The sequence below is a fragment of the Sorex fumeus genome, unplaced genomic scaffold, assembly GCF_029834395.1.
Source record: "Sorex fumeus unplaced genomic scaffold, SorFum_2.1 ptg000067l, whole genome shotgun sequence".
NCBI lineage: Eukaryota > Metazoa > Chordata > Mammalia > Eulipotyphla > Soricidae > Sorex > Sorex fumeus.
The window spans coordinates 2,530,274-2,553,738 of NW_026606124.1; the positions used below are offsets into that span (position 1 = coordinate 2,530,274).

The 23,465-nt window shown below is 55.6% G+C and overlaps 1 protein-coding gene across 1 annotated transcript; it reads right to left on the reverse strand.

Moving 5' to 3' along the window:
- Positions 1–330: 330 nt before the first annotated feature.
- On the reverse strand, positions 331–22,886 carry SCAMP5 (secretory carrier membrane protein 5). Its single transcript, XM_056128816.1, has 7 exons — positions 22,754–22,886; positions 8,899–8,951; positions 6,883–7,011; positions 2,612–2,768; positions 1,628–1,729; positions 908–1,025; positions 331–680 (listed from the first exon to the last, which is right to left on the reverse strand). Exons 2-7 carry the CDS (start codon positions 8,903–8,905, stop codon positions 486–488), a joined length of 708 nt encoding a protein of 235 aa, XP_055984791.1. The 5' UTR covers positions 8,906–8,951; positions 22,754–22,886; the 3' UTR covers positions 331–485.
- Between the last annotated feature and the right edge of the window lie 579 nt (positions 22,887–23,465).

Here is a 23,465-nt window from a genome sequence, read left to right on the forward strand (position 1 = left end):
CACCATACCATCTCTTCCCAGGAAGACCACCCAGGGAAAGATGTGTAGCTCATAACCCAGACTAGGGGGCCAGGCTCTCTGCTCCAGTCCCTGCCCCAGGAGGGGCCCCTGGGCCAAGCTCCACGCTGGCAGCCCGGAGGAGGGGAAGGGCTGGTTTAGTTCTAAACGGACATCTAGCACCACAGCAGAGACCATCACGGCACGCGAGTTCACAAGAGGACACACACACAGCTACCCCCGCCCTGGCCTGCTCCCCGAGAAGCTCACTGCTCCCGGGGTGCAGAGAGTGGACCCCAGGGGGTGGGCCACGGGGAGAGACGTATACATATATATGTACATATATATATAGAACTCTGATTCTTTGTACAAAGTGGGGGGAGGAGAGGAAGGAAAGGGGAACCCTGCTTGGTCACAAGAGAGGATGTGGCCGGAGCCCCCCACTGGCTCTCGGCACCCGGCCGGGCCTCCAGGCGGGCGCGGGCAGCTCACATCTCGTTGGAGTAGGTGTAGTTGGGGGTGGCGGAGTACTGCGTCTGTGGCTGGCTCATGGCGCCCTGGGCCGCACCCATGGCCGCGTTCTGGGCCGCCTGCTGCACGTGCGGGTTCTTCCATGCCCCTGTGGTCCACTCCTCCTGCGCCTTGCTGAAACTCCCCCCACTGCCCCGGTAGAACTTATGGACCTGCAGGAGGAGGAACAAGAGAAGGAGCGCCTCAGATGGAGGAAGGGGCCCACCCAGCGGTGAGCCTCTGTCCACTCACGCCTTCGGAGCCAAGCTCCCCCCCCAAGCAACTCCATACGCCCCCCCCCCCGGAAAAAAACCCCAATCCTCCTGTGCCCAGGGAGGGGCTCTTGCGGATCACCCCCCCTTCTCCCGGCAGCCCCCTCACTCTGGCCGCGAACACGTACCATGCTGAGGGCAATGAAGGAGAAGACGGCCACGACCGTGAACATGACGGTGGGGATGAGCATCACCACGGCCGAGCCGACGTTCGTGCCGAAGAAGGAGATGGTGGCGATCCAGCCGCTGGAAGAAGACGCAGCTTTGGGCCACCCTGCGTGGGTGGAGGGGGTCCCCAGCAGCCGCCTGACTCTTAGCAGGGAGAGCCATCCCTCACCGGATACAAAGGGGCCATGTTCTATGGCACCCAAAGTGCACGTGGCAAACCCTGGTACTGGGTGCAGGAAATGCCCCTCAGGTATCCGGTCCCTTCCCCTGGGCTCTCCCAGGATCCTGTACGTGCCCCAGCCCCTGCTTTTTTGTTTTGTTTTACTCTGTGTTTTGGGGGGCCACACCCAGCTGTGCTCAAGGCTTCCTCCTGCTCTACACTCAGGCATCACTCCTGGTGGGCTCGGGGGTCCCTATGGGATGCCAGGGGTGGAAGCCAGGTCTGCTGAGTATAAGGCAGGTGCTTTACCCGCTGTACTACTGCACCAATCCCGATTTTCAATCTTTTTTCCCCTGCACAGGCCGGAGGTCGAAAACCAGCTGGCTGCAAGGTCCTGCCTCCTCTTTCTCATTCAATAACTCAAGGTGCCTCCCCCGGGCCAGGACAGCGGTGAGCAAAGGACAGAGCCGGGAGCCAGCCTGCCCACCCTGGGTGAGTCCCAGACGCTGCAGACACTTACCAGACACCCCAGCCGGGGATGCCCACAGCCTGGATGATGCTAATGACCATCTGAGCCATGAAGGTGAAGAAGAACGCCATGAAACTGAAGGAGCTGTCGGTCCTGTGGCGGGAGAGACAGTTCCTATCATCCACTGGGCAGAGGGCCAGACTTCCCTGCCTTTGCCCCGTGCCCCCTGGGGGAAGGAGCATACAAGGACAAGTATGTCAAGGTCTTCATTAGGAGCCCCCAAAAGGCCAGTGCCCACCCGTAACCGCTGCCAGGCTCCACGTGTTAAACACTCCGTATGTGTGCAGCATTACAAGGCACAGACCGCCCCCGTGCGTGAAGAACAGACACCCCCTTCCCCCCACGAAAGCAGACGGCTGCACTTGGCTCGAATAAACACCCCATAGTCCAGGGATGGTCCCAGAACTCAGAGACAGAAAGGCCACCGCACTAGAGTGGACAGCCAGTCAGCAACAAGCTTTATTGCCCTACTAGCACACAGGACGGTCTGGTTGGCACAGGCACCTATGAAGGCCCATCGTGGGCAGTCCTCTGGACCTGGACAGACAGCCTTCTCGAAACAGGGACAAGAACCCCCTTGGCACAAAAAAAAATTGAAGTTCCCATCCAACCCAGGGGCAGCATGGCAGCGCCAGTGACGCGGGGATGGGCGGTCCCTTTGGCACAGCACTGAAGATCTCATGGGCACACAGTGTCGCGTGCTGGGTCCACGTGCTCCTACAGAGACGTCCACACGGACCAAATCAGAAGCCCCGTGGGCGCCGCCGAGACAGGCGGCTACTTTGGCACAAGGTAACGTGCAGCTGACTAGGGAGAGAAAAACAAGCTCTGTGTTACCTCTGCCTTCTCCTGCCGTCTGGGGCGTAAACGGGGGGAAGTGAACTTGGGGGGGGGGGAGAAAAGATAAAGAGAAGAGACGGGGGGAGACGGGCAGAGAGACAAGACACGGGGCTGGGGTCCGTGGCAGTCACTTACTTGAAGGCCTTGTAAATGGGCCGAAACCAGCAGACGTAGGAGCAGGGTGTGAAGAGGATGAGCCAGAGAAAGGCGAGGCCAAAGTTGGTGGCTCCCCCGCCTCCGATCAGCCACGCGAGGCAGCCCACCAGGTTCACGGCCAGCGTGACGCTGTTCACTGCAGCCCCAGGAACCCACACACACAGCGGACGCGCGCGTGCGCACACGCACACACACACACACACACACAGCAGCACATGGAGACACAAGAGCACAAACAGCCACCATCCAACATGCAGCCAGCACAGATGAGCCGACGCCCACCGAGATTCACAGCCATGATCCACAGGGGCCAACACACACACACAGACACACAGGGACACACAGACACACACACAAACGCACACACACAGAGAAGTAAAGACGGTAAGAAAGAAAGCTGGGAGGGAGCTCAGCCCCACCCCACCCCACTCCTAGTTCTGAGCATCTAAGAAACCCTCAGCTGGGTCCCGGAGGCCCCATACAGCAAGCAGCGTTGAAGGGCCCTAAAGCTCCAGATGGCAGAAATGCTTTCTTCTTATAAAATGGCCTGAGTTGGGGTCGAAGCGACAGAAAGCAGGGAGGGGATCTGCTTTGCCTCTGGCTGACCCAGGTTCAATCCCCAGCATCCCATATGGTCCCTCGAGCCTGCCAGGAGTGATTCCGCAGTGCAGAGACAGGACTAACCCCTAAGCACCACTGGGTGTGGCTCAAAAATCCAGTGAACCGATAAAAAGAAAAATGACCCACGGGCCGGGGAGAGACTCGGGGAGCTGGAGCACTGCATTCCATGAGGGAGACCTGGGCTCAACCCCAGCACTACATGCCCTCCCCTCACCCCTCTAGAGACCCCCCACATCTCCAGGAGGATGACCTCAGCTCCAGGCCCTCCAGACCCATAGCAACCACCAAATCCAAGCATCGAAACCCAGCTTTTGGGGGCCGGAGAGACAGTACAGCGGGTAGGGCATTTGTCTTGTATGTGGCAACCTGCGTTTGATTCCTGGCATCCCATCCCATATGGTCCCCCGAGCACCACCAGGAGTAATTCCCGAGTGCAGAGCCAGGAGTAACCCTGAGCATTGCAGGGTGTGACCACCCCCCCCCCCCCGCAAAAAAAAAAAAAAGAAAGAAAAGAAAAACCCATCTTTCCTTTCCTCCTGCAAGGCAGGGCCACGAAAAGGAGAAAGTAAAAGATCCTGAGGCACCGTCTCTTCAAGACAAAGCCCCATCCACCTTGCACATCAACGGAGCCGGCAGCAGTGCCTGGGACCTCCCCCATCAGTGACTCCAGCTCTTAGACAACGAGCCTGCCACCTCCTCCAAGAAGCCCTCCTGCTGTCGTTTTATCCCCCTGCCAAGCCTCGGATCTCCTACAGACCTGCACGGCCCAAGAACAACTCAACCAGACTAGAAGCTCCCCAGAGCTGGACCAGGCTATACCCCGCCCCCACCCCCTACAGTCCAAGCTAAACCTCAGAATCACAGGATCACTGAATCACAGGAGAGACCTCAAAGACACTTGCTCTGCTGCGGGCACCAACACACACGCAGCGGTTTCTGTCCAGAGTATCAGGCTGAGTTCAAGGCGCAGTGGAACGCAAGGAAGGCAGGTTCCCCCCAGCCGCAAGCAGCCCGGCCTCACGGATCCTTCCTCTGGGCGAATCTAGAGCATCTCAAGTCCGTGCAAGTTCCTGGGAGTCCCATGGTGGACAGGTGCCCGGAGGGCTTAGCGGGTATTTACAGCTCTTAAATCCGCTCCTGGCGAAATCTTCTCGCGGGCAGTTCCCAGAGCCCAGGGTGGGAGTGAGTACTGCTGAGTCTGACCTCTTCACCCTGTGACCTGAGTCGCCCCATCTTGGGGTCCCATCTTGGGAGGGGTCTGTCTTCCTGGGTGTTCCAGCTGAACGGTCTCCACCCCGTTCACTGGCCCCCATCTCCTAGAACCAAGGTGTTCTTATTGATGGTGACTGTCCTGTGGGGCCACCCTGGCGATGCTCAGGGTTGACTCCTGGCCCTGTGCTCAGGGAATCACTCCTGACCAGGATCAGAGGACCACATTCTCGCCCCATCTTGGGGTCCCATCTTGGGAGGGGTCTGTCTTCCTGGGTGTTCCAGCTGAACGGTCTCCACCCCGTTCACTGGCCCCCATCTCCTAGAACCAAGGTGTTCTTATTGATGGTGACTGTCCTGTGGGGCCACCCTGGCGATGCTCAGGGTTGACTCCTGGCCCTGTGCTCAGGGAATCACTCCTGACCAGGATCAGAGGACCACATTCGGTGCCAGGCACGGAATCCGTGTTGGCTACATGCAAGGCCAGTGCCTTCCCCGCTGTCCTACCTCCCGCCGGTCCCCAGTGTTGGGGCTGATTTCAGCCCACTCCGCAGCCCCCCTGACGTAGTACCCGGTGTTGCTGCCTGAGACCTTCCTGGGAATTAGAACCACATCCCGATCCACCCTATGCGGCCCCCAGCTGTGCTCTCCACCCACCTGCCTTGCTCTGGCTTGGGTCCATGACTCACTTCACCCACAGTCTTCCTCCCTCCCTCCCTGGTGCATCTTCAGACCCACTCAGGAGCACAGTGACATCACTCCCATCTGAACAGGAGCCGGATGTCGCCGGGAAAGACACACAGAGGGTGCCAGGTGCATCCATGGCAGCCCCTCCCCAGGCCCTGCACACAGCCTGGACATCTCAGGGGGCAGGTCTCCTTTGGGGGGAGAAGGGGTCACCATGTGTTTGCATTCTGATCCCATGTTCCACACTCTCGCCTCTTCCTCTACATCGCAGCGGCTACAAAACACGGAAGCTGCAGCCACTTCCTTATTCGCTCCCTGTCATCTGCAGACCCCCCAGGCCTACCCCGTCCCTTCCTGTTCTGTGTAATCTGCGAAAAGTCCCTTCCCGACCCAAAGGCCACAGCAGTCCTCAAAGCAAAGTCTGCCTGTGTAATATGATTTGTAGGAAGATATCTGATCCTTCAAATGATCAAAATAGGGGCTGGAATGATAGCACAGCCAGTCAGGCACTTGCTGTGTGTGTGGCTGACCCAGGTTCAATCCCCGCGCCCACCTGAGGACCCCTGAGCCCCACCGGGGGTGAACCCTGAGCTCAAAGCCAGGAGAGGGACTGGAGTGATAGTACAGCAGGTAGGGTGTTTGCCTTGCACTTGGCCGACCTGGATTCGATTCCCAGCATCCCCTATGGTCCCCCGAGCACCATCAGTAGTAATTCCTGAGTGCATGAGCTAGGAGTGACCCCTGTGCATCGCCAAATGTGACCCCCCCCCAAAAAAAAAGCCAGGAGGAAGCTCAGAGCACCACTGGGTATGGCCCCAAAAATAAAATAAATAAGTGACTCGGTGATGGGGTGGGAAGCGGGTCTCCCCTGTGGCTCTGACACTCTCTGTGTGCAGACGGGAGTGAGTGGAATTCTCGAACACCCTGCAGGTGCGGGGACCCCCTGACAGTTTATCTGCAGCCCCCTGCTGCCGGGTCTGCCTTCTGCATCCCTTCCGGGCCGTGCAAAGCAGCTAAGGGCAGGCCTGGCTCTGGGCAAGGTGAACCCCTACTGTGATCACACATGACGGGGTCTAGGCCGCCGGGGAGAAAGACCTAACACACAGCCTGCCGTCCTGCACATGCCTCAGAATCCTCTGGCTAGCCGCGGGCACAGCCAAGCCCCTTTCCCACCCAACTGCCAGAGACCATCAGAAACGGACGCCTTTCAAACACTGCCCTCATGACCCAAGAGCATGAGAATGCCTCCCCCCCTCAAGGGCAGGGACTTCACTGCTCTGTGGGCACCAATGTCCTCCTCATCCCGATGGAAGGACCAGCCTGGCTTGGCCCGGGTCGCTCCCCACCCCTGGCTGAATGTGCTTCTTTCTGAGCCGCTTTTCAGAGAAAGCCAGAAAAATGAGGCTCTGAAGGAAGGGTTCCACCGAGCCATGCCCAGCAGTTCCCTGGAGAACTCCCCCCGCGGGGAGGGAGCAGAGAGGCTGACGCTGCTGACAGACCCGGCCAGATGCACGGAGTGGGAAACCAGGGGAGGGAAGCCAGCAGCAGAGGCGTAGGCGGGCGACAGAGGGAAACTGAGGCCCAGCAAGGGGGCTGGGCCATGAGAGGAGCCTGCGGGGAGCCGGGATGAAGCGGGGTGGGGGGTACTGCATGCAGTAATGGGGCCTAAGCAGAGCAGGCCTTCGGACCCACCCCCAGCGCCACCCCCGTCTCTGCTCCCCCTCGGCACTCACGCATCCAGAGGTAGTAGAGACGCTTGGTCATGCTGAGGTGCTGTGGAGGGATGTCAGCCTCGAAGTCTTGGTAGAAACATGGCTTCAGAGGGATGAACTTGGGCAACGGGGGGAAGTTGTTCACTTTCTCTGTGGGGGAGGCACACACAGCACATATCACTTTCAAGTCTCTCCTGAACACCCAAAGGAGCCCTCCTCCCCCGGCTGGAGCTGCACCCCCAGCCAGACCCGGCTCCCAGGGGCCTGGAGGGAGGTTCCCGAAGGAACCAGAGGTCCTAGACAGAACCTCTGGGAAAAAATAAAATAAATGCGGGGCTGGAGTGATAGCACAGTGCGTAGGGTGTTTGCCTTGCACACAGCCAATCCAGGTTCGATTCCCAGCATCCCATATGGTCCCCCAAGCACCGCCAGGAGTAATTCCTGAGTGCAAGAGCCAAAAGTGACCCCTGAGCATCATTGGGTGTGACCCAAAAAGCTGTGACTGTCACTGTCCTCCCGTTGCTCATCGATTTGCTCGAGTGGGCCCAGCAACGTCTCCATTGTGAGACCTGTTGTTACTGTGTTCGGCATATGGAATACGTCATGGGGAGCTTGCCAGGCTTTGCCATGCGGGCGAGATATTCTTGGTAGCTTGCTGGGCTCTCTGAGAGGGGCAGAGGAATTGGACACGGGTCAGTTGGGTTGGCCGTGTGGAAGGCAAATGCCCTACTGCTGTGCTATCGCTCCAGCCCAACCCAAAAAGCAAAAATAAATAAATAAATAAATAAATGCAATAAATAAAATTATATTAAAAATAAACGCCTCCCTGGGGTGAGCCCCCTCCTCAGCTGGAGCCAGTTCCGGGGTTGGGATGAGCAGCAGCGCTGGCTTCCAGCCTCTGCTCCAACTCACAAGCTCACCAGTCTTTCCCAGACCCTTCTCCAGATTTCCATCTACCCAGTCCCTAACCCCATAGTGCATGCTGGGCTAATGGTCCCTAGAGGTCCCACCAGCTCTGGTATTCTGGACATGAATGAGCCTGCAGAAACCAAACAGCTCAGAATCCAGAATTATAGCTCCCGGGATGTGGGGCCAGAGACAGTCCAGGAGTGACGTGCTGGTCTTGCATGACGAGGACCCCAGTTTGATGGCTGGTACCAGATGGTCCTAAAGCACAGGGCTATGAGTAGCCCCCGATCACCCTGAGGTGTAGATCAACAGCCCGCCCCCCAAAATATATATACATATATCTCAGAATATTAGGGAGTTGGGGGCTGGAGAGATAGGAGAGCAGGGAGGGTCTTTGCCTTGCACATGGCTGACCTGGGTTCAATCCCATATAGTCCTCTTATGCCCTCCAAGAGTGATTCTCGAGTTCAGAGTCAGGAGTAACCCCTGAGCATCGCCAGGCATGCTTCCCCCACCCCCCCCCAAAAAAAAATATATATATACATATTTTAAATCTCAGACAATTAGGGACCTGGGGCTGTAGAGACAGGACAGCGGGTAGGGCAGCTCCCTAATGTTCTAAGAGGGCTTTAGCACCACACAGGGTCCCCCAAGGCCTGCCAGGAGTGATCCCTGAGTACAAGGCCAGGTGTAAGCCCAGTGTGGCACAAACAACCACAACAAGGCGAACATATTAGGAAGCAATCATGCCAATGGAGGCAGTGACAGAGCCAGGTGCTACTCACCCACCAGGATGTGGGGAAGCTGGGTGCCCAGTCCCGAGGCTCAGAGGCCTGGCAACCAGGCTCATTGTGTTTGTAGGGGGGACAACCACCTGGTGCTCTGTGGCGCCTGCAGGATGCAGCGCAGGCCTGGACCTGGAGCTCCATGGGTAAAGTAGGTGCTCGGGCCCAAGGATCCTCTCTTGGGCCCAGCCAGTGTGACCCAGAGGCTGGGGACAGACAGGGAAAACCCGGGAACCAACAGTCAGAGGCACCTGACCTCCAACACTAAGGGGTGAACAGGGACGAGGACCCCCACTCTGCACTCGCTTTCACCCCCTCCACACACAGCCCACCTTCACCTTACCCGCCATGGTGGCACCAGCTGGCCCGGGGGGGCTCACACCTCTTTGTCCTCAACTGGAAGGAAAGAGAAGCCAAAGACGGGTAAGAATCGCGGCCCAGCCAACCACCCCGTTCTCACCCCCAGTGTGGCCGGCAGCAACCGGCAAGACAGGGCTCCCACCACCAGAGCAGGAAGAGCTCCGGGAGGGGACACCCCCCTGACACAGCCCCCGGTCACCAGGCCTGCCCACTGGCTGTGACAGGGCACAGAATCTACCATATCTCTGTGTACCTTATTTTTTGTTTTTGTTTTTTTTGCTCTGCACTCAGGGATCACTCCTGGCAGGGCTCGGGGGACCAGATGGGCTGCCTGGGATCGAACCCAGCTCAGCTGCCTGTGAAGCAAGCACCCTGCCCACTGTACTCTCTCTCGGATCCCTCATCACGCTGTTTTTTTCCCAACAACACCAACAATTTTTTGAAAGTTTCACCGCTATGGTCACACTCCACCTTTCCGTCTTTCCTTTAAAAAAAATTGGGGCCACAGCTAGAGGTGCTCAGGGCTTACTCTTGGCTCTACAGCTCAGAAAGTATTACTTGTGGGGCTCAGGGGACCATATGGGATGCCAGGAATCGAACCCAATATGGCTGTGTGCCAGGGAAGCACCCTACCTGATTTACTATCTCCAGCTCCTAAATGGGCTGATTTTGTTTTGTTTTGGGCTTTGGGGGTCACACCTGGAGATGCTCTCAGGGGTTGTTCCTGACTCTGCACTCAATTACTCCTGCCACCGCTCAGGGGACCATATGGAATGGTGGGGATTGAAACCAGGTCGGCCGTGTGCAAGGCAAATGCCTTACCTGCTGTACTACTGCTCTGGCCCCAAACAGGCTGATTTTTGGAAAAGGACAAGCACAGGGGGCTGGAGCAATAGCACAGCGTGTATGGCATTTTGCCTTGCACGCAGCAGACCCGGGTTCGATTCCCAGCATCCCATATTGTCCCCCGAGCACCGCCAAGAGTAACTCCTGAGTGCATGAGCCAGGAGTAACCCCTGTGCATCGCTGGGTGTGACCCAAAATGCAAAAAAGAAAAGAAAAGAAAAGAAAAGAAGAGGACATGCACAGTATGACTGGAGCTGAGACACCTACAAAATGACAGGGTTCGTCTGAATCCTGAGACTTGTCTGGATGCTTCTTACATAATTTTGTACAAATATGTCCTCCAACACTTCAAAACTTACCCCAAAGCAAAGCAAACTCTAAAACTGAGAAACAACAACCAACTCTAAGCAAGCTGAGAACCCACAGAGGGAAGAATGGGGAACCTGATCAATGGACTCTGCTCTCTTAGGATGAATCTCCAGGGCAGAACAGCTGGCAAGGACGGGTATGTGCTCACAGGTGCACTACAGTGCGGGTACTGGCACGGGATGTGAACACGCAGGTGTGCTGCCAGAGCGGACAGGGGTGTGTTCATAGGGCTGGACCCAACTTCTCAATGTTAAGAAAGTGAAGATGGGGGGGTGGAGAGATAGTACAGCAGGGAGGGCACTTGCCTTGCAGGCAGCTGACCCAGGTTCAATCTCTGGGTACCATCCCATATGGTACCCAGAGCACCACCAGGAGTGGTTCCTGAGTGAGAGCCAGGAGTAACCCCTGAGCCCAGCTGGGTGTGGCCCAAAAAGAAAGGAAAGAAAAAGAGAAGGGAAGGGAAGGGAAGGGAAGGGAAGGGAAGGGAAGGGAAGGGAAGGGAAGGGAAGGGAAGAAGGGAAGGAAGGAGGGAGGGAGGGAAGGAAGGAGGGAGAAAGAAGAAAAGAGAGGCTGGAGAGAAAGTATAGCAGGTAAGACTCTGGCCTTGCACACAGTCAACCTGGGTTCAATCCCCAACATCCCATATGGTCTGCTGAGCACCACCAGGGGTAATTCCTGAGTGGAGTAAACCCTGAGAGTCACTGGGTATGGCCACCCCAAAAAAAAGTGGGGGAAGAGAGAAGAAGAAGAAGAAGAAGAAGAAGAAGAAGAAGAAGAAGAAGAAGAAGAAGAAGAAGAAGAAAAAGAAGAAGAAGAAGGAAGAGGAGGAGGAGGAGGAGGAGGAAGAGGAGGAGGAAGAGGAGGAGGAAGAGGAGGAGGAAGAAGAGGTGGAGGAGGGAGAGAGAGAGAGAGAGAGAGAGAGAGAGAGAGAGAGAGAGAGAGAGAGAAAGAGAGAGGAGATATAGGCCAGAGAAGATCGTACCATTGTACCAGGGTTAAGGTGCTTACTGTGAATGCAGTCAAACCAGTTCGATCCCTGACACCATGTGGTCCCCTGAGCCTCGAGCACAGACAGGAGCAGCCCCTAGAACCACCAGGTATGACTCAAACCACACACGCACAAAAAATAAATAAGAGCCCGAGTGATAGTGCCGGGGGGAGGGAGCGTGCCTTGCACACAGCCCACTGGGTTCAATCCTCGGCATCCCATATGGTCCCCAAGCACTGCCAGGTGTGGCCCAAAAATCTTTAAAAAAATGTAAAATAAAAGCTGAAGAAAAATATGATCAGGAGAAAAACATGACCTCTTTTCTTTCGTTCCCCCACCATGCCAGGGATCAAGCCCAGAACCTCACAGATGCAAGGCAGGGCTGTCCCACGGAGTGACAGCCCCTGCAAGGAGGAAAATATGACATCAGCAACGGATTAAAACACATTGCATGGGAAAAAATTAAAAATTAAAATACGCCGCAGGGAAAGAAGGCCTGAGGCCATGGTGAATCACCAAGAAAGGGAGGAGGGAAAGGAAACGGCCTACAGATGTCAAGGGAATGAGCAAGTTTTCTAAATCACCGTTTGGCTACCCCTGGGCAAGAACTGACATAAAAGGAACATCAGCACTGTGAAACCACAGGGTGGGAGGTGGCTGGTGAGAAGCAGAGTCACAGTCTGAGAATGTCCCTGCAGGTCCCTCAGCAATCCTGAGGGGAAAGGCACAGCTCGAGTGAGAGGGCTCTGCCTCTCTCTCTGTTTTTTTTTCTTTTTTTTTTTGACTTTTTGGTTCACACCAGGCGATGCTCAGGGGTTACTCCTGGCTCAGCACTCAGGATTTACTCCTGAAGGTGCTCAAGGACCATATGGGATGCTGGGGATCGAACCCGGGTCGGCTGCGTGCAAGATAAATGCCCTACCTGCCGTGCTAGTATTCCAGTCCCTAGGGCCCATCTCTAATGCCAGGGACCAAACAGCATGGCTGAGGATGGGGGGAAATAACGTCCTAGGTGACACACATACAGAGGGACAACAATCAGCTCAAGGCCATTGGAATAGAAGCAGGAATAGAATCAATCGAATCAATCCAGACTATGGGAAATTTCCCAAGGCAGATGGTAATATCACAACACAGTAGGGGCTGGAGCAGTAAAATAGTGAGACTTGGGTCTAATTCCCGGCCCCACATGTGGTCCCCTGTACACCACACCAGGGGTGATCCCTGAGTAGAGGGTCAGGAGTGAGTCCTGAGCACCACCAGGCATGGCCCAAACACCAAAAAACTAAAATTTCAGGGCTGGAGGGATGGCTCAGTGGACCAGAGCATACGCTCTCATGCGGAAGGCTCAGGTTTGATCCCCAGCATTACATATGGTCTTCAGAGCACTGCCAGTGTGACCTGAGCACTGAGCCTGGAGCAGCCCCTGAGCACTGCCATGTGAGCCTCACCACCCCCCCAAAAAAATCCTTCATAGTAAATATGTAACAGATAGCTTCCCTTGGGGCCGGAGTCATAGTACAATGGGTAGGGCATTTGCCTGCACGCAGCCAACCAAGGTTCAATCCCCGGCATCCCATACTGTCCCCTGAGAACCGCCAGGAGTAATCCCTGAGCACCACTGGTGTGACCCAAAAAGCTCCGCCCCAAACAAAACAGATAAGCTTGCCTTCCTTCCTTCCTTCCTTCCTTCCTTCCTTCCTTCCTTCCTCCTTCCTTCCTTCCTTCCTCCTTCCTTCCTCCCTCCCTCCCTTCCTTCCCTCCCCCTCCCTTCCTCCCTTCTTCCTTTCTTCCACTCTTTATTTTTCTTTGGTGAAGCAAACAGTTTTTAACTATTTAATTTTACAAACTTGTTCATGATGATTTGTTACACTCAATATTCCAACACCAATCCTACCCCCATTGCACTTCCCACCACCATTATTTCCAATTTTCCTAACCACCACTCAAGCCTGTCCCAATCGCAGAACCTAAATAATTTATTTTATATTGCTTGTTATGAATAATTTGCTAAAAATGATCAAAAAAGCTTTTCTTAGAAGAAAGTGTGTGAAGATTGTCGTATCTCACCACAGAGCCATTAAACCCCTGTATAAGAGATTACTAACATGTGGGGTAGATTAAGCCTTGTATGTTAATATTTTCTTATCACATTGGCAAGCAAATGGTTTAATTAGAAAGCATTGATCTAGAGCAACAGAACAGAGGGTAGAGTGCTAGCCTAGCACAAGGCCAACCCAGGTTCAATCCCTGGCATTCCATGGTTCCCAGAGCACAGGCCAGGAGTGATTCCTGAGTACAGAGTCGGGAGTAAGCCCTGAGCACTGCTGGGTGTGAGCCCCCCCCCAAAAAATTTTTTTTCAGAACAAAAAATGGAGATATTCATATGTATTTGCATATGGTGACACAGAAACAAGGGTTGCAAGCTGTGAAGAAAAAAAAGACGTGTGGCCCCTTCTAGAGACAGAAGGGTTGGAAAGAACAGAATTTTCACTCAGTAGCTATGTCATGTAATCTAAGACATCACCAATTTTGTTTTGGTTTTTTTGGGGGGGCGGTCACACTAGGCGGTGTTCAGGACTTACTCCTGGCTCTGTGCTCAGGGATCACTTCTGGTAGGGCTCGGGGGCCTTATGGGGTGTGGAGGGGGATCGATCCCAGGTCAGCAGAGAGCAAAGCAAAGGCCCTATTCGCAGTACTATCGCTCTCGCCCCAAGACATCAACAATTTTAAAACAGATCATTATTTTATTTACCAAAGAAAGAAGAAAATTCCATCTCATAATTCCTCCAACATTTTAAAGACACACTGAAATGTTTTGAGGAATCCAAAATATTCATCTTAAAATTAATTAAACGTAGAACTTTTTTTGAATTTTGAATCATGGCAATGTTTCAAATGTACTAAAAATATGTTTAAAATGTTAAAACCTGCTTGTCAAAAATTAAAAATAAAAGGAGGCTGGAGAGGAGGCCAGAGAGACATTATAGTGGGGAGGGCGTTTGCCTTTCACACAGCCAACCCGGGTACGATCCCCGGCATCCCATATAGACCTCTGAGCATCACCGGGAGTTAACTCCTGAGTGCAAGAGCCAGAAGTAACCCCCTCAGTATTACCAGGTATGACCCAAAAACTAGGGAGAAAAATGAAGAAAAAGGCGAGAGCACCAACTGAGCACACGCTTTGCATGCTGGAGGGCAAGGGTCTATCCCTGCCACCACGCGTCCCCTGGGCATGCTGGAGGCCTGGGGTCCATCCCCACCACCACAAGGTCCCCTGGCACCACCACCAGAAGTGACTCCCAGGCACGAGGCGAGCTGCAGCCCCACCTGTGCCAACACCTTGCGTGGCCCATAAAGCAACAAACAAGAAGGAAAAGTCAAGAAGGAAAATGAAGGCGCAACTAATGTGACAGGAAGAAAACCAGGAGCGTGGCCAAGTATGACAGATGCCACGAAAGGGTAGGCAGGGAATACACCGGGCGGAAACAGGCTCTCTGCACAGAGCGGCAAGTCATGTGGGACCCAGGAGGAACTGAGCTCATGGAGGGGTAGGGCTGGCCGGGCCGTGCCCAGAGCTGGCCGATCAGACAAGCAGCACAGCTGCAGACGGCCACCGACGGAGGTGGGGCCCAGGGTCAGAGGGGGCGGCTGGGCTGCGGCGGGGCTGTGGAGTCTTCGCTCTCGAAGGAAACAGGCTGCCAATGGCAGGGACGCAGGGTCAGGGAGAGGGGTCAAAGGGGCCATGCTACGTGTGCGAGGCCCAGGCTTCAGCCCTGGCACGGCACCCAGAGCACTGTGCTGGGAGTAGTTCCTGAACACAGCCAGGTGTGGCCCAAAAACAAAAAGCAAAAGCCAGTCCGGGGTGAAAGCTTCCATGGGAAGAAAAGCAAATGCCAGGGGCCCTGGGGACGCGGTGTGCCCCGCCAGGCAGTGGGGCCGCCCCGTGGAGGATGGACATGCTGCAGAACTGAAGCTCCAGTATCTGCTTCGATTTTCTCTGCCAGCCAGGAGACAGGCTGGACTTGGGAGGGAGGAGGCAGAAAACGCAGGGAGGTCAGCTGGCAAGGCCAGCACAGCCTGAGAAATGGTCTGGGAGCACAAGAGGAAAGGCAGTGAAAACATAAGCGGCACCTCCCAGGAGGTCCTGATGAAGCCAGGAGGACATCCCGGAGGGAGAAACATCTGCGCTAGCGCCCTCACCCCCAACCCAGTCAAAGGCTACAACAAACGGTTCACAGAGGGAGCAGATGTGAAGGTCAGAAACGGCCAGCAGCGTCCACTAAAGGACCAGAGGGAGAACAAGGATGGGCCAGATTGATGCTACAGCAGGTAGGGCGCTTGCCTTGCACACAGCCACAACCAGGTTGGATTCCCAGCATCCTGCACGTTCCCCTGAGCACCACCAGAAGTGATTTCTGAGCACAGAGCCAGGAGTAACTCCTGAACATCGCTGAGTGTGGTCCCAAAACATAAACAAATAAAACATAAAACATATAAAACATAAAAACAAAACATACAAACAAACAAACAAGATACAGACAAAGCTGTGAGTGAAAAGAAGAAAAGGCAAAACAGGACCTAAAGGTGGAAGACACAGTCCTCCGGGCAATGAAGGGCAAGGGTGAAATTTAGGGCTTTATCCTCAGAGCCTTGAAGTCATTGAGAAGCCCTATTTTTTTTTCCTTTTTGGGTCACATCCAGCAATGCACAGGGTATACTCCTGGCTCATGCACTTACCCAGGAATTACTCCTGATGTTGCTCGGGGGACCATATGGGATGTTGGGAGTTGAACCCGGGTTGGCCGCATGCAAGGCAAATGCCCTACCCACTGTGCTATAACTCAGGCCCCTGAAAAACCCTATTCTTACTGAAAACATAACCGTGGGGCCAGGGAGCTGGCTCAATGGGCTGAGTGTATTCAGGAACCCGGGTTTAATTCCCCACTCCACGCCATGTGGTCCCTAGACCACTGCCCCAAGTGGCTCAACCAGGCGTGGCCCCAAAACAATACAATAAAACAATACAAAAGAACACAAAATGGGGCCTGAGGCCATAGTACAGCAGATAGGGTATGTGTCTTGCACGTGGCTGGCCAAGGCTTGATCCCCAGCATCCCATATAGTCCCCCAAGCACCACTAGGAGTAATTCCTGAGTGCAGAGCCAGGAGTAACCCCTGAGCTTCATCGGGTGTGGTCCCCCCCCAAAAAAAGAAAAAAGAGAACACAAAACAAAAATATAATCTCGAGGTTCGTGTGTGTGTGTGTGTGTGTGTGTGTGTGTGTGTGTGTGTGTCGGGGCAGGGTGGGGGAAATCAAAGCATCGTATTAGGGGTTTTTAAGAGAGACACTGTCCTTAGCCAGTAGGGTCGCCATAGTAGTACAACCACAGAAATGGTTTCTGTGTTTGTTTCTGTATCAGGGACCACACCTGGCAATGCTCAGGGCTTACTCCTGGCTCTGCACTCAGGGACTATCCCTGGGAAGCTCTGGGAAGCAAATGGGGTCCCGGGAATCATACCCAGCCCTAACAACCATCCCTGCTATGCTATCTCCCCAGCTCCTGTTTGCTTGAACAAAGTCTATACAAGCACATGTGACAAACATGGAGACTCTATCCAGCTGTCCTATAAGCTGTTTTTTTCCACTCAGCAGCAAAGGGTTCACTGAACATGTTTCATGTCAATAATCCAGGTTATCACAATCTGTTTAGTGAACCGGGGCAGTGAGGTGCGGTACCTGCAGCTCTGACCTTGGGAGGTCACAGCTGCCAGGGGTGGGGGAGGAGGGCCAGAGACCACGCAAGGAGGGAGAAAAGGAAAACACAGGCCTGGTATAAAGAGTCTTTCGAAATACTTGGTGGAAAAATTTTTTACTGTTGGTTTTTGGGCCACACCTGGCTATGCCCAGGACAGGCTCCTGGCTCTGCACTCAGGGGTCACTCCTGGTAGAGTTCTGGAGACCACACAGGGTGCCAGGGATCAAATCGGGCCACTCGCAGGAAAGACCCTTCCCCGCTACACTGTATCTATCTTTGGCCCTTGGCAGAAATTTTAACACACACATGCAACAGTAAAACCCCAAAGGATTAATACATTGTATCTCTTGGTAGTGCAATAAAAAAAGTATGTGGGGTTTGTTTGTTTGTTTTTCTTTGTTTGTTTGTAGAGATGCTCAAAGTTAACTGCTGGCTCCCTGCTCACGGGAGTCCTCCCGCATAGAAAGCACATGAAGGAACCTTTTGAGTCATCACCCTGGCCTTCGGTATTTAGTTTTTGTTTTGTTTTTTTGAGCCCACTCGTCTTACACATGGCTCTGTGCTTAGGGATCACTCATGGCGGGGCGTGGAGTACCAGGGATTGAACCTAGGTCAGCCTGGTTGGCTGTGTGCAAGGCAAGAACCCTACCCACTGTACTATGACTCTCGCTTTTTTTAAAAAATAAAATGTTACATACAAACCTTCTGGACAAAACCAGACAAAGTGGGCGAGAGTGAAGCACAGCTGGTAGGACGCTTGCCCTGCACACGGACAACCCAGGTTTGATCCCAGACATCCCATATGGTCCCCCGAACCCACCAGGAGTGATTCCTGAGTGCAGAACTAGAGTAAACCCTGATCACTGCTGAATATACTCTGAAAATCAATAGGGGGAAAAATGTTTTTCCTAATGTTTTGAGAAATACCAATTAAAGATAAAAATCTTTAACGGTTACATCTTAGGACCAAACCAATTATACAGAAATACAGAGAATAGGTCACTGGCCTTGCATACAGCCAACCTGGGTTTGATCCTGGTACCACTTATGGTCCCTGAACCCGTCCAAGAGTGATCCCTGAGCACAGAGCCAGGAGTGAGCCCTGAGCACTGCCAGGTGTGACCCCCAAACAAAAACACGAACAAGAAAATCTGACAGCAGCTGAAGAACATGGGACTGGAAAGGATTTTCCAGATCTGAAACTCCCGCGTGTTTCTAATCCAGGAGCATATTTATCAAATGAGAGGAAAGTCTGGAGGAAACCATGGAGGGACTAAAGACAGGGGGCGGGGGGTGGAGGGGAACCAGTGGATGAACTCTGGTCTCTGGGGAACCAAGCGGGGCTGAAGTCCACTGAGAGCGCGCCCAGAACTCAGGGCGTTTCTTTGCTGGCACTGACAAGCAGGAGGCGCTGCTGGGGCCTTCCCTCCGGCCACAGACCACCCCAGGGCCCTGTCCAGAGCTTTGGTCCAGTTTGGAATAAAACTCCCAGAAAGCAGGGAGGTGAAGGAAGAGGCATGGTCACCGGACAGGAGGAGACCCTGGCACTAAAGGAGAGGAGGGGGACCACAGGGAATAGCACAGTGGGGAGGGTGTTTGCTTTGCATGAGGCCAACCCAAGTTGGATGCCCGCCATCTAATATGGTCCCCTGAGCACTGCCAGGAGTGATCCCTGAGCATCCCCAGATGTGACCCAAGACAAAAACATAAAAGAAAGAGGAGCAGAGAAGCAGAAGCAGATTGTGGGGTGCAAGGAGGCCCTTGGAACATCCACATTCTGGAGGTGGAATCCAGAGCTGGTAGCTGGGCTTGGGGGGGGGGGGGGACACGAAGGACAGGTGGCCACTGAGGACTCAGCCACGAACTCTGCATGTTGGAGCCTGGGTTTGATTTCCAGCATAGCCAGGACTGCCCCAAGCACTGTGGGGAGTAGCTTCCACGCTTTTGGGGGGAGCCTACACATCCTCCCAAAAATAGCAGTATGGTCCTTCAGAGCAAGGGTCAGCGAATGACTAAAACCCTGGACCAGACACTGCAGCAGGAAGAGATGCTGGGGCTGGAGCAATAGCACAGCGGATAGGGCGTCTGCCTTGCACGCGGCCGACCCAGGTTCGATTCCCAGCATCCCATATGGTCCCCTGAGCACCGCCAGGGGTAATTCCTGAGTGCAGAGCCAGAAGTGACCCCTGAGCATCGCTGGGTGTGACCCAAAAAGCAAAAAAAAATTAAAAAAAAAAAAGCAGAGAACTGTCCCCAAGCAGGTAAAATGGGTCTGGACTGTGAGGATAAAGCGGGGCATGGGGTTCAGGGGTGCCACATGGCCAGGCAAGATTCAGGGTGTCTGGGAAAGGTCAGGAGGCCAGGTCCTGTACGAAGGGGCTCTGGTACGGGGCCCCCCAAATGGAGTGGGGTGAGGGTGGGGATGACTAGAGCAGAGAAGACTCGAGGAGGAGGTGACCCCAGCTCCGGCCTCGGCAGCAGTGGTCCTGGTGGTCTCCCAAAGGCGTGCCCAGGGTCACGGAGACAAGAGCTACCCAGTGTGAGCAGAGAGAGAGGCAGAGCCCAGGCCAGCATGGGGCAAGGCTGCTCGCTGTCTACAAGCAAGGTCAGCCAAAGCTAAGCCAGTCCGAGGTCCCAGGGATGGAAGGTTCCAGTCTCCTCGGACTTTTGAGGGGGACGGAAGGGGCACATCTGGCTGTGCCTAGGGCTTGCTCCAGACTCTGCACTCAAGAGTCACTCTTGGTGGGGCTCAGGGAACCATAAGGGGTGCCGGGGATCCAACCTGCGTTGGCTGTGTGCAAGGCAAACACCCTCCCCACTGTACTGTCTCTCTGGCCCCAGGCTCTTTGGACCTATTTCAGCATAGGTTGTTTCCTTGTGTACATGTGAGAGAGACAGACAGACACTGAGAGAAAGAGAGACAGAGATAGAGAGAAAGATACAGGAAGATAGAAATAAAAAGAGAAACGGGGGAGAGGAAAGAGATGGAGACAGAGAGAGGAAAAGAACAGTGGCTGACTTCTGAAAACCAAAATTCTTTTTTTGGCTTTATGGGTCACACCAGCGGTGCTCAGGGGTGACTCTTGGCTCTGCATGCAGGAATCATCCCTGGTGGTGCTCAGGGGACCAGACCTGGGTCAGTTGCATGCAAGGTAAACGACCTACCCACTGTACAATTGCTCCAGCCCACAAAACCAAAATTCTTGAACACCAAAATGGGAGAACAACAACTTGCTTTTCTTTCTTTCTTTCTTTTCTTTTTTTTTTTTTTTTTTTTTTTGCTTTTTGGGTCACACCCAGCGGTGCGCAGGGATTATTCCTGGCTCTGCACCTCTGCACTCAGGAATTACTCCTGGAGATGCTCAGGGGACCTTATAGGATGCTGGGAATCGAACATGGGTCAGCCGCGTGCAAGGCAAATGCCCTACCCACGGTGCTATCGCTCCAGCCCCAGCAACTTGCTTTTCAAGTGAAAGTCTTTCATAAGTTGGGGGTTAGTGGAGGAAGCTACAAGGTCTGTCCGTCATCCCCCCACCAATACAGGATGAAGGAAGCACCTCTTTGGCAGCTATAAGGCAGCAAAAGCTTCCTGAACTGAGGAAGCTGTTCTTCCAACAAAACTGAGACGTGGTTGGCTCTCTGAGGAGAGTGTGGTGCTGAACAGAGAGAACTGGCCTGGGCCTGGTTCCAGGACCCTTTGCATACATGCCCATTCTTCTCCCTGGACAGCCCGTGCCAGCCTGCAGAGCCCCCATACTAGGAAAGACACATCCCCCTGACTTCACTTCCTTTTACCCCCATAATCACAGACTATGACTCATCCTCATTAAACAGCCGCTGCAGCACTGGCCGCCCGACGGCATGGCCAGTAGCCCCTGTGCACAGCCTTCAGGGCCATGAACTGGCTACAAACCTGCCCAATTCCTTTTGCTTCTCACCACCAGACACACCTGCTGACACTCACTGCATGTGAGGGCCCCCTTGCCTGCTGTGCCCTGAATGAGAGCTACTCTTTCTCACTTCCCAAGACGTCCCGCCCTGCACCCACTCCCCGCATCAGGCACCCTCGCTCTGCTCCACCTTCTCCAGAGCACCATAAAGCCACCCTCTCCCCTAGACCTGTGTGTTCCCCGGGGCAGGCGAGGAGCCTCCGGTATGCCAGCCAGCCCAAGTCCACGGCTGCTGTCCCCTACTGTTCCCGCGAGAGCCCCAGTCCCTCCAGGAAATCCGAAGCTGCAGCCACCACAGAGGAGAAAATGCAGCCTGGACGGGCCAGAGGGTACAGGAAGAAGGAAGCAGGGCAGAGAGGAAGGGGAGAACTGCGTGGAAGGAAGGTCGCTCTCAAGCTGAACAGGCATCCCTCAAGGGAGGTCAGTACTTAGGCCTATTACTTCATCCCTAGAGAACAGTGCTGGCAAAGAAATGTCCAGGGAGAGGAACCAATTCGTTTGGAGCTGTCCGGCCTGCAGGGTCCAACCACCGGCTGCTGAGCCCCAGTTCAAGCCCCCCTTCCAGGACCCCGTTAACTCTCCATGGCATCCTGGCTAAACCCAAGTCTAGTCCCAGTTTGCTCCTAGGAAGCCTAAAAGTCTCAATTCAATCTTAACAAGACTTGTGGAGGGGCCAGAGAAACAGTCCAGTGGGTAGGGCATTTGCCTTGCAAGTGGCTGACCCAGGCTGGATTTGCAGCATCCCATGTGGACCCAGAACCGGGCCAGAATGATCCCTGGGTGCAGAGCCAGGAATAAGCCTTGAACACCGCTGGGTGTGGCCCATGCCCCCCCCCAATAAAAACACAACAAAAATAGAACAAGACTTGTGTAGCCCCCCAAATATCTCTCCACCAGTCATGCCCCTGCAAAAAAAGTCTCTCCTGACCTGGATAGATGCTGGACACTGTTTATCCTCGCCAGGAGTCCAGAAGAACTGAACCTGAGCACAGCCAGGTGTCCTCTGGTGCCCCCGCCCCCAAATAACAGTCCGTCTGAGTCCTCCTCAATAAGGACAGTACAGGGCCCGGCTCAGGGGAGGGGACGCCTCTGCTTAATTCGCGGCTACCGACCTCTGCCCAGACCACTCCCCTGGCCCGCCCTCTCCGCCTCTCCAGCCACCCGAACCTCACCTCCTCCAGGAAGTCTCCCAGCCTCTCACGTCTGCCTCCAGTGTCCCTAGGAAGGCCGGCCAAGCGCTCTCAGATCTCTCCCCAGCCCCAAGCTGGGGCCTTACCGGTTTGAACCGCCTGAGAGGATGAATTCTCAGTGCGAGTCTCCGCTGGGCTCCCCGAAAGTCCAGCGGGGCAACTCCCGGGGCAGGTACCGGGAGGAGCCCCCCCAGCACCTCATCCCCATCCTCCTGACTGATGCAGCCAGGACCATCCGGCGCCCCCCAAGCGGCGCGGGGGATGGGGGCTCGGGTCTGGGCGCCCCTCCCCCGCCTCCCGGAGACGGCGCAGCCCGGCCAGTCAAAGGTCGGGCGGCCGTGTCCACCTGCAACCGCCTCCCAGGAGCAAGCACCCAGGGGTGGCCCCAGCGACCGACCCCAATCCCGGGCCGCGCGCGCCAGCCTCGGGAGAAGGAGGCCGTTTCCAGGGGATGCCAGGTGGGGCCGGGGGTGGGGGCGGGGGCGCCCGAGGCCCGGGCTCGGGAATCAGGGCTCTGACGTCATCGAGACCCGGGGGCCGGGGCCCGGGCCGGGGCCGGCTGCGGGCTGGGAAGGGCGTTTGCGGGGCGCCCCCGGGAGCGCATCCCCGGCCCGGAGCAGGTAAGGTCACCCCGCCTGCCCAGCGCCCCCGCGCCTGGGCCTGCCCGCCGCCCCCCCGCGACCCCGCCCCGGCCCTGCGCCCAGCCCCCCGCCCACCCTGCAGGACCCCCACTCACCGGCCGCTGGAGCTGGCCGGCCCGGAGGCACCGCGCCGCGCTGCGCTGCACCGGCCGATGCGGCGCCGAGCCCGCGGCCGAGCGCTCCGGGGCTGCGTGCACGCGCGCGCGCCCGGCCCGGCCCGCGCGCTCCCGCCCGCCCCGCGCGCCCGGCCGGGCCTGCAGCAGCCGCTCTCGCGAGACTCCGAGCGGGGGGCCCGCTCGCCCCCGCCGGAGCTGCTGTCCGAGGTGCTAGGTCCCCGGGCCCGGCCCGGCGCGTGGGTCCGGGCGCCCGCGGGACCAGACCTCGGTGGGGGCGTGAAGGAGGAGACCGAGCACTGGGAGTGGAGTCAGTGACCGGCAGCTGGGCCCTCGGCTTCCAGATCTGTCAACTGGGGCGAATGAATGCGGGCCACTGGGGGCTTCCCGGGAGGAAGGAGGAGCCTCGGGGGCTGCCGAGCTAACGACTGATGAAGAAGATCCTTCTGCTCCACCAGTCTCAAGCGACACAGAGCCTCAGAGATATAGCACACGGCCGAGTCTCTTGCCTTGCACGCAGCAGGCCCGGGTGCAATCCCCAGGACCTCTCCAGGTGCAATCTCCAGGACCCCTGAGCACAGAGCCAGGAGTAAACCTGCAGGGTGTGCCCCACAAATAAAAAGTCAAACTTAAAAATGCAACTCAGAGGGGCTGGAGCGACAGCACAGCGGGTAGGGCGTTTGCCTTGCACGCG

Coding starts and splice junctions, on each gene's coding strand:
- SCAMP5 (XM_056128816.1), bottom strand. Junction 1,026..1,627: donor ATCCCCGGCTGGGGTGTCTG/GTAAGTGTCTGC, acceptor GTCTTCTTCCAG/CGGCTGGATCGCCACCATCT. Junction 681..907: donor CCTTCATTGCCCTCAGCATG/GTACGTGTTCGC, acceptor CTCCTCCTGCAG/GTCCATAAGTTCTACCGGGG.